At 36.8% G+C, this 10,371-nt stretch overlaps 2 protein-coding genes across 2 annotated transcripts in view; both read left to right on the plus strand.

Moving 5' to 3' along the window:
- The window catches only part of LOC118733988 (homeotic protein ocelliless-like), a 65,816-nt gene extending 59,874 nt beyond the window's left edge, over window positions 1–5,942 (plus strand). The window contains exon 4 of the mRNA XM_036463654.1: window positions 4,744–5,942. Coding sequence (XP_036319547.1) covers window positions 4,744–5,931 — 1,188 coding nt within the window. The 3' untranslated portion in view covers window positions 5,932–5,942. The remainder of the gene's footprint in view (window positions 1–4,743) is intronic.
- Window positions 5,941–10,371, plus strand: part of LOC118754260 (POU domain, class 3, transcription factor 2-like) — a 22,427-nt gene continuing 17,996 nt past the window's right edge. Inside the window, exon 1 of the mRNA XM_036489129.1 lies at window positions 5,941–6,494. Within this exon, the coding sequence (XP_036345022.1) occupies window positions 5,941–6,494 (554 nt within the window). The remainder of the gene's footprint in view (window positions 6,495–10,371) is intronic.

The following is a 10,371-nucleotide window of genomic DNA, read 5'->3' on the forward strand; positions in this document are numbered from 1 at the left end:
CTGCGCCGATAAAGGAAAAAACTGTAAAATGCGAATTAAATTACGTTTTCCTTTGAGTTTGCATTCCATTGTCAAGTGTAACGCATTGATTTTGCAATTCCTATAAAGAACGCAGTGCTTCTTGGCCGCTATGGGGCACCACCCTCCTGTGATATGTAGCTCCTGAGCATATTTCAAACGTTAAATTTTCACTTTTTACTCTGATCCTTCCCTTTCTTGCTTAAGTCTTCAAATAGTCACTTTTGAAATCATTTAATGAACAATGAAATTGAATTTTTCAATAATTTCGTATTTTGTGACTTTGATGTTTTCGCTTGCGCTTTTGTCAGCGAAATTTATGTAAATGTGGAAATCGCAAAATTCTCAGTTTGCGGATTTTAATTGTTTTATCTACGCAATCAAACATCAAGCGAATGAGCGATACGAGACTGTGCGACTAAAATTAAATTACTTTTTTACTCACAAAGGGACACAAATTTCTGAAATGAAAAACCGAAAAAGAAATCAATATCATTTGTAAAAAAATTTCATTGCATAATTAGAAGTTAATTATTGGAATAGTTCAAGAAATTTAACTGCGGATTTATTAGATTGGATCTAGAGGAGTGATTAGCCAACCTATTTACCACGACCGAAACCTTCTTTTGCAACAAGCCTCTATTTGGCCACAGATCTTCTTCGAACCACGTATTACTAAGAAACGTCTCGAGGTCCTTTGGCTGAATGCCATTTAGGTCATGTACGGTAAGCCTAGGTAGCAAAGTCTGGTCCTGGTAAGGGTTTCACAGTGGCACATAATCTGGCCTGCTGTTTCCTGTTCTTCGTTGCACAACTAACACTGATCAGAGTTAGCAACTCCTATGTTTGCCAAGTGTTTAATTAACGCTTAACGGAGCTCCATGGCAAACCCATAATGGATCGTGGGCCTATGAATCCAAATACAACCTTCCACTTCATTTCTCATAACTTCACTGTGTCCCGGCGCACATATGAGGTATACCCGGTTCCTAGAAGCGATAAGAATTAAAAGCTGAAGGTGAGGGATTACACCAGTATTGAGGCGACCTCGTGCGCTTTAAGAGCGGGAAACGCCGCTCTGCTCTCTGAGTGTATGTAGATGTGTTTGTATGCCGCAAACTCCTCCGTGGTCAGTCTTGTCCCCTGAGATGAGCCCAGCTATAAAGAGTAGAGCGCGGTGTTGTTCTCAGTGATACCCATGCAGGCCAGTCGTTGTAGCTTGATCTGCGTGGACCTCACTTCTGCCTTCTTTCATCAGACGGGTGCAGCAAAAGTTAGAATGGGTTTGGAGATGGCATCACATATCAGGTTTACAGGGGTTTTCGGGGTCGCTGAACTCGAATCTGAATTCAAAATAACAAAAAACAAAATGGCCAATCCAATATGGCGCCTAAAATCTTAAACAAAATAATTTATGTTAAAAATAATAACTGGCTTATTACTATTTTATTTAAGAGTTTTTGGGGTCACCAAATTCGAATTTGAAATCAAAAAAACAAAAAACAAAATTGCCAATCCAATATGGCGCTTGAATTAAATGAAATGTGCTTAATTTGAAAAAATATTTATAAAATTCACGTAGCATTGAGTTATATTAGGTTTTTTAAGTTTGTGTTTAAAATTTTAAGTAATAATGCTATTGAATTCAGTGGCGGATTTATCGTACAAGCAACATAGGCTGAAGCCTAGGGCGGCAGAATTAAGGGGCGGCAAAATTTAAGACAGCTAAATTAAAAGAAAAAAATTTATTTGGATTCAGCTGCACTTGAAATTGTGTTTGTGTCTGTAAAATATTATTAATGATTCATCTCATTCAATACAATTCAAAATTAGAATTACGCTGCGAATTTTTCCTTAGTATAGCAGTCGTTGAAATTTCCATTTAACTTTCACTCACGCGGCTTAGAAACCTGACGGCGCGCCTGCGCGTGACGCAAAGAAACAGCCCACACGCTGCCCCGAGAACGAGAATCATCTAAAAGGTTACCACACTTGACAACACTGCCGAAAAACGAGCGTGCATTTTCGAGAAAATTCTTGATTCCAAGCCCACCAGTTTTTCATAAGTGTATCATAACGTGAATAATCTGAAGGTCAGCTTCGCGTGAAAAACTATCTCAGATCTTCATTGAGCGAAAACAAACTGAATGCTCTTGCGTTGCTGACTATAGAGTCAGATTTGTTTCTATCTATCGATTGTGAAGATATTATCCGCGAATTCGCAGCTGAAAAATCAAGACGTAAAGAACTGTGAAAAAGAAGTGTTTGAAAGAGGGTTTTTGTTGAATACCTTATCCATGCTGATGTCGAATTTGTTAATTCCGTTATGTATTTCATTATTAACGAACTATATTGTAATAAAGCACTGACAATAACAATCATTTTTGATATATATATATATTTTTTTTTCGTGAAAAAAGGGCGGCAAGTTATGAATTGCCTAGGGGCGGCAAATATTTAAATCCGCCACTGATTGAATTATAATATAATCATGTTTACGTGTATCTTTCACGAAGTTGGTTGAAAAGCATTTATTTCAAAAAATCATATTCAGCAAAACTTTCAATACTATATGGTACAAAATCGCGTCTTAAACAAAATGTCGGACACGGTCGGATTCAATATTTATTATTATAGTTTAAAATAAAACATAATTTTGTTATTGGTGAAAGATGGAGAAAATGACTTATGACTTCTGCTTTTAACCTGTTTTTTATAAAAAAAATCACTGGAATATTTCATTGAACATATTTAAAAAAATGTTTAATTATACCTTATATAGAACTCATCTGTAGAAGAAAAACAAATTTTAAAATTAAAGTCGATAGCCCCTATGGCTTTTGGCGTTCTATTAAACTTTAGCACTACCTTTTTGCTTTTTAGAGCGCTGCATCAATTAACACTTTCCCACTGATTATACAAACAGGACCCGTCTTGGACATATTTCCATAGCTGAAACATCAATTTAGCCAATCCAGGAGAATAAACCCCTAAAATCGATACTTTATTTTTGGATTTATGAACATCAAATGGGGACCAAATATCACTGTGTTCTTTAGTATACCCACTGTTGTAGAGATAAATTACTTTTTGCTGTCAAGAATATGGTGTGTCCAGAGCTGCATGGCTTCTTTCCGAGCCACTCAATAGTATCTAATTTAGCTGTCTTCTCAAACGTTTACATCACAGCCTTTCAATCAGGGTATCAGGGTGACACCGTTTATACTAGAGGGCTGCATGAATGCATTCAAAACGGCTTTTGAATTATTCATATACAAAAAGAATGAATGATTTTGGCTTAAAATTTTTTTTAATTTGAGTGAATAGCTGTTCTGATATTTGTGTCGACATCACAATATTCAAACAAAGTGAAAATAAGTTGAATTGAAATAAATGCCAATTTTTTGTATGAATATCCAAAAATTATTTTTTCTATGCACAAATGTACAAACTTACAATGTATGTATGTATGTATTGCTGCGCTCCTATTACATACGAAAAAACTTGTTTGTAGAAAAAAACTTTTACCGAAATGAGTTTAAATGATTTGAATGTTTTCAATTCATTCATTCACATTCTTCCATTTGAAGGTAGAAAATATAAAACAAAATGTATATTCATAACTTACAAAATTCCAAACGCTGAGTGTTTTGTATGTGAAGTAAAATATTCAAATCTACTGTACTATGTTTGGCTAGAAGTTTAAATGAATTCATGCAGCCCTCTAGTTTATACTGGCCTTAGATGGGGCTTCCCACGTAATCCTTATTGAAGAATTAGCTTGCATTTGTTTCCACTCAGTCTTCTTGAGATGGATCGCATCTTACCGGCACCATTGTCGTTGCATGGTTGTTGTCGAAAATGTTAAATCGAAAAGATCTTTTTGCTGCTTGCTTTGGAGTTCAGCAAGGAATTATTCTGGGCCAGTTATTTTTTGTTTTGTTTATCAATGAAATTTTTCTTTCTTCTCGTCAGTAAGATTTCTGCATAATGTGGATCATTCCAGCGAAAGCTTCTGATAATCTGTATTGAAGATTGATTCTGAACTGATGGAAATCAATTTAGATAATGTTAGTAACTGGTGTATCAAAAATCGTTTTTCTATGTTGGTCTTCATAAAGCTTTTTATGCTCGAAATGCTCCTATTATCCGAGCCCAAATTGAGTTCAATAGAATCTCCAATATTATTGAAATAGATTTTTCATTTTTGAAGCAGTGCTGAATATATTTTGTAAATAGTGCATTTACACTATTTTTGTATTCTATTTTCTAAATGATAATTTACTTTTAAATGCGTCTAACTACTCAGCCTATAAGAATTTTTTGTATTCATTGACTTAGTAAATAAGTAAGTAAATATTTATTTTATTTACTCAGCTTATGCGCATATTTAATTTAAATCAAAAGGTATTTTAATTAAACGGCAACTCCATTCAAATAAATGCCAGTATTTATATTAAATATGTGTCGGATTATCATTTCCTCTGTTTATGGGTCGCCGACGCCCACACTTGAATAGCTAACTCCGAAAAATATGCAGCCCTAGAAGGCTTGGTTGTACGTTTTCTTCCGAAAGCCGAAAATGTGAATCAAAACGTTATATCTGACAATCGTCACCTCTCGGTCGGTCAATTTTTATAGTATTACTTTTCTATAGATAGAGAAAAACCTTGCCCCGAAACCTTTTAATATAAATATGTTTTCTTCTCGCTCATATCTTTCCAGGTTTGGTTCAAGAATCGACGCGCTAAATGTCGCCAGCAACTCCAGCAGCAACAGCAATCCAACAGCCTTAATAGTTCGAAGAATGTCAACTCCGGCTCTAGCTCCTGCTCTTCATCGCGCAATACATCGAATAATAATAGTAACAACAACAATTCCAGCTCATCCAATGCCAACAAATCAAGTTCCCACTCATCGCACTCGACGTCCGGCAGCGGTGGCAGTGGCAACAAATCGAGTAACTCCTCGGGCGCTGGCGCCCATGTGAACAACTCGAATAGTGGGGGCGGCTCATCCGCAGCAGCCGCCGCTGCCGCCGCCGCAGTCGCACAGTCGATTAAATCCCATCATAGTTCCTACCTGAGTGCGTCCTCTTCCGGCTCAGCGATAACGCCCACCTCCGGCTCGATCGTATCGTCGCACTCGCACTCATCACACCCGCATCATATGTCCGCTGCCGGCGGCATTAATTCACTTGCGTCCGGTCCGTCGGTAGCAACAGTGAATTCACTGAACGCTTCAGTTGCCGCACATCAGAACTCCTCACCGCTGCTGCCCACACCCGCCACCTCTGTCAGCCCCGTTAGCATTGTGTGCAAGAAGGAGCACATTAGCGCTGGCTACCCCAGCGGCCCGGTCGCCCATGATGGCTCCTTGCGCTCCGCCTACGATTCGTTGAAAGAGGGCGGCGGCGATATTAGCAGCAGTGCTGCGCATCATCACAGCATCTATGGCACAGCGGCAGCAACGAATCCACGCCTAGTCCAACCCGGCGGCAATATAACGCCGATGGATTCCAGCTCTAGCATAACGACACCTTCTCCGCCCATTACGCCCATGTCGCCGCAGTCGGCCGCCGCAGCAGCGCACGCCGCACAAAGTGCACAGTCGGCACACCACTCTGCCGCCCATTCAGCGTACATGCCCAACCATGATTCATACAATTTCTGGCATAATCAGTACCAACAGTACCCCAACAATTACGCTCAAGCGCCGAGCTATTACTCGCAAATGGAATATTTCAGCAATCAGAATCAGGTCAACTACAACATGGGTCACACCGGCTACAGCGCATCGAATTTCGGTCTATCGCCTAGTCCCTCCTTCACCGGCTCCGTGTCCGCGCAGGCCTTCTCGCAAAACAGCCTGGACTACATGTCACCACAAGACAAATACGTGAATATGGTGTAGAATCTGCTGATGCAGTATTGCAATAGCAATAGCAACACCAGCGGTGGAAGTGGCAGTGGCAGTGGGGGCGGCAACGCAGGCATGCTTGCGGGTGGCGGCGGCGGCGCAAATGGCGGTAGTTGCGCTGGTGCTAGCAGCAGCGATGGCAACAGAAGCTATGGCAGTGGCAATAGTTACATTGGCGTCGGCGGCAGGGGCACTTATGGTTTTCTCGATGGCAATGAAGAGTTCACACCGATGTCGCACTATGTCGGAGGAGGCAATAGCAATAGCGGCAACGTTAGCCATCGAGGAGGAAATATGTTGCAACATCATAATACGCAACAGCAGCAACAACAGCCACCGCACAACCAATACCAGCAGTATCAGCAGCTTCAGCAGGTGCCTATAAAGTTATCGCCTGGCAGTTTGACGCCACCGCCAACAACAACAGCATTGGCAACCGGCCTACAGCCGATGCTGCATTTGCCGTCGGCATCAGTCGCAGCGCCAACGACGCTTTTACCGCCACCAGCGCCGCCGCCGCCGCCCCAGCATTACTTCGGAGCCGCCGAGGAGTATGCGTGAGCTGCAATGTGACCGGGAAGGAGTGGAGATTGAAAAGACATATCGCAAGAAGAGAAAGTTCTAAGCAGAGATGGGTTTAACGAAACGGTATCATTGTTTTTGGAAAAAGAAATAATCGTAGCATAGCAGTAAAGGCAAAGGGAGTTGCAGCCAGTATCAACGAAATAATGAGTGATAATTTAGAAACAAATCTTCAAATCACAGTCAAAAATCAATTTAGCTGTAGGTAAAGTATGTGTGTATGTACGTATGTGTGTTTGTACAGAGTTTTAGCATAATAATAAAAAAGAGCTAAGTAAAACAAAGGCGAATGTATTTTTTGCTGAATGTATTTATGTATTTGAAAGCTTTTTAATTGGCATTGGATTCTCGTTTATGATTTTTGTTAATTCCGAGCTTTTATAAAATTTTTTCAAATGATTTTTTTTCAGCAAATCATGCGTAATTTGTTTAATAATTTTTATTTATTTCGATGAGCTTATTTATGAATCGAAAAAATTTAATAGATTCTTATGCTTGCTTAAATGTAAAATTCCTTTTTTCCAAACTAAGGCGCTTTATAATACTTTTTAAAATTTGTATAGATTTTTTTTTTATTTATCACATTAGCTATATTTGATTTGAAATTTAATAATTCGTTACCTTTCGTTAATGATTTATAATTTATATTTGATCATTACTTTCTATTTTTTCTTTCCTTTTGTTTGCAAACACAAATGTTTAGTGGATGTTTTTTGTGTGCTTTTTCAATTATATTTTTATTTGTGGTAGCTATGGAGATCACCCATGATAAAACCCATATGTACGTTTATAAATGACAACTAAACATTTAAAGTACTGAAATACTTCCAAGTTTTGTTATCGAGTTTCGAAAGCACGGGACTTAAAAACAAGTTCAGGTTTAGTTATGAACTTTGCACATAATTCAAAATGAAATGACTAATGACAAGATTTGTTGTTCAATAGGTATTTTTAAAATCGCGATATCTTTTTCGTTTACCCTTAAAAATCCTTTTTCGAGTTAATCAATATTTGCTTGAAATTTGTTTCCTAGTTAAATAAGAACCTATAGAGTTACATATATTTTTAACTGAAACATGGAAAAATTGATTCTATTTACAGTTTGCGTTTGTTAAAAATTTTTAATAATCTCAATTTGTCCATGATTAAAACCTTAAAAATATATGTAATGCTATTTTCTTCTATTTATCGATTTTTTAATTTAGTTTTACAATTTCCTCAACAACCTTCCAAATTCTCTCTAAAATTTTAATTTTAAATTATTTTCTTAAAATCATTAATCTTAATTTAGCTTAATTTAGCCTAATTTAGCTAGTAAGCAATAAATACAAGCATGTACATTTACATATATAAGTTGCACTCCATTCCCCTGCCCGTCCCGCATTTATTGTAAAGCGTTAACTTAAGAAACGATAGAACACTAATCGAATAATGTAAAAAGTCAACTAATATCACAAATATTTCATATCACAAATATCACAACAGATATTGCAAATAGAAAAATAAAAACTCAATCGAATCAATATTACTATTAAGACAATTTCTTTAAAAGTGTGTGTAAAAATATACACTATAAGAAACTGTAAATAAAAACCAAAATATATCTACTAACATGCACTAATTTCTGTAGGCTAGCAAAAGCTGCAAAGGCATTTATGGCGCTCGATTTGTGTTGTACACAGGTTTTCACAGCGACCGCAGTCGCGTGCAAAATGTTTGTACAACACAAAACAAGCCACCCGTTGTATCGTAAAGTTGAAAAGTTAGTTGATAATTAATTTTATTTAGTCATTTAAGTTATTAAATTAATTGAAAGAAATAGAAAAGACAAACTTCTAAATTAAATTTATTTGTAAAAAGCAAGTAAAAAAAAAAACAAACATAAAAAAGCAATTATTGCGTTAAGTTGTAAAGTTAATTAATATCAAACTCGTGTATTTAAAAATAATTGCAATTGAAAGCAAAACTAAATATATAACTAGACACCTAAGAAGTTGATTAATCTGTGTACAAATAATTAAAAAAAAATAACTTGTAATTATTACTTTAACAATTAAACTTTAATATTATATACATATATATATGATTGAAAGCAAATAAATGAATGAATAAATAAATAAATATTATGTAATGTGTAAAGAAATCTCCAAAACGCTTGTGTTTTTATGTGTTTGTGTGCGTCTGTCACTCAATATAACGTAAATTAATAAAAATATTATTTCGTTTCCGTAAGTATGTAAGTACTTCAGCGTTCAGCGCTGGTAGCGTATAGCAATAATTCGCTTAAGTTTTTCTTAAATTTGTGTTCTCTCCTATTCGTTTTTTTCGCTATATTTGTTTGGCCTTAGCTGTCGTTGGACTTCGCATCGAAAAAAATTATGATAAATACAAATTATTTATCTAAAATGTATAAAACCTAAAGCAGCGAAATCACAATAAATCATCATTAACTGGCTGTTTTTCGATAAATGGCAAAACATATTTCTTTTCCGAATTCGAACTGAGTGGAGTTGTGGCTGCAGATGTTATTCAAGTGGCTGTTTTTTGTTGATTTAACTATTTAGGTTTTGGGCAATTAACTGGTTAATTATTACTTCGGTTGCATACATATATACATACATTTAATTTTATTTTACTTAGCTTTTCATGTTTTATTTTGTTTTTTTATTTCATCGTCTTGTAACTTATTTTATTTTACTTGTTACATAATTTACTTATATTTATTTATTTTTTTAATTTTACAACTTCACTTCAGTTTGATTTACTTACTATATTCACTAGGGCGGCTCGATTTGTATGGAAGATGTTTTCGACTGTAGCAAATTTGCCGAAGAAACCATGGGTCAGAAATCCATTTGGAGTTTGACAAATTGCAAAATTAGGTTTTGCACTTATTTTTTTCTTAAAACTTCCATCAGAGGGCGCAACAGTGAACATTTTCACATTTTCCTCGAAATGAATTTTCGCAAGTTAGCAAACTCTTAATGGACTTTTTACCCATGGTTGCTTCGGCTAATTTGCTTAAAATTCAAAATAATAGTAAAAAAAAAATTACCCGCCCTAATATGTACATAATTTGTTTAATATCCTTTATAGGCTTTATTTCTTATTCTGAACGTAATTTTCTATGCTTTTTATTTTTGAATTTCAATAACCAAATGAAGAGCTGACGTCACTCTCTACACATCCGACCTTACCCTTAATATTTCCTGCACAATGATCCGGCCTTCACTTGTTGTCATTTGTTCAATTTTTTTCGCTCAACATCTACTCTACTCTAAGCTACCTTCACAAAGCTGACAAAAGTCATATCATCGTTGGACTCGTCTTTGTCGGCAACCCGCCTGCACCTTTGGCAAACTTCACATTCTTCACGCATTTTTCTGTCGTTCTTTTTCAAGCGTCTGTTTTGTTAGTTTTATTTTACGAAATATTTTTTGGCAATGCACAAAAAAGTAATTAATGTCCGAATTATGTGACTGTTTAAGTTTTGTCAGAACTCGAGGAACAGGAATTGCCTTAGCTTATGAGCGTGAACGCAGCTCAAACACGTCGCACAACACAGCTTTCGGGCCAGTTGCTCTGCTCTGTTCAGCCACCTGAAATGCCGCCGCAACATCGTTTGAGCTGATGCTAAGAGCTTTAACGCTGACACCTTCGGCACTGAATGCACCGTGGCGGTTTCGGTGACTGGATGATTGGCTGGTTCAATGGTCTCTCGGTTGCCTGTCAATTGGCCGCGGAGGCCACCATGTATGGCTACCGCAGCGAGGCTAAAGGTTTCACCAGTAGCTGCCTTGTTTTTTTGGGGTTGTTGTTGTTGCTGGTGCTCGCGGTGTGTATAACGAGTAT

The sequence above is a fragment of the Rhagoletis pomonella genome, unplaced genomic scaffold (assembly GCF_013731165.1).
Source record: "Rhagoletis pomonella isolate Grant_MI unplaced genomic scaffold, Rhpom_1.0 Rhpom_scaffold_00002, whole genome shotgun sequence".
NCBI lineage: Eukaryota > Metazoa > Arthropoda > Insecta > Diptera > Tephritidae > Rhagoletis > Rhagoletis pomonella.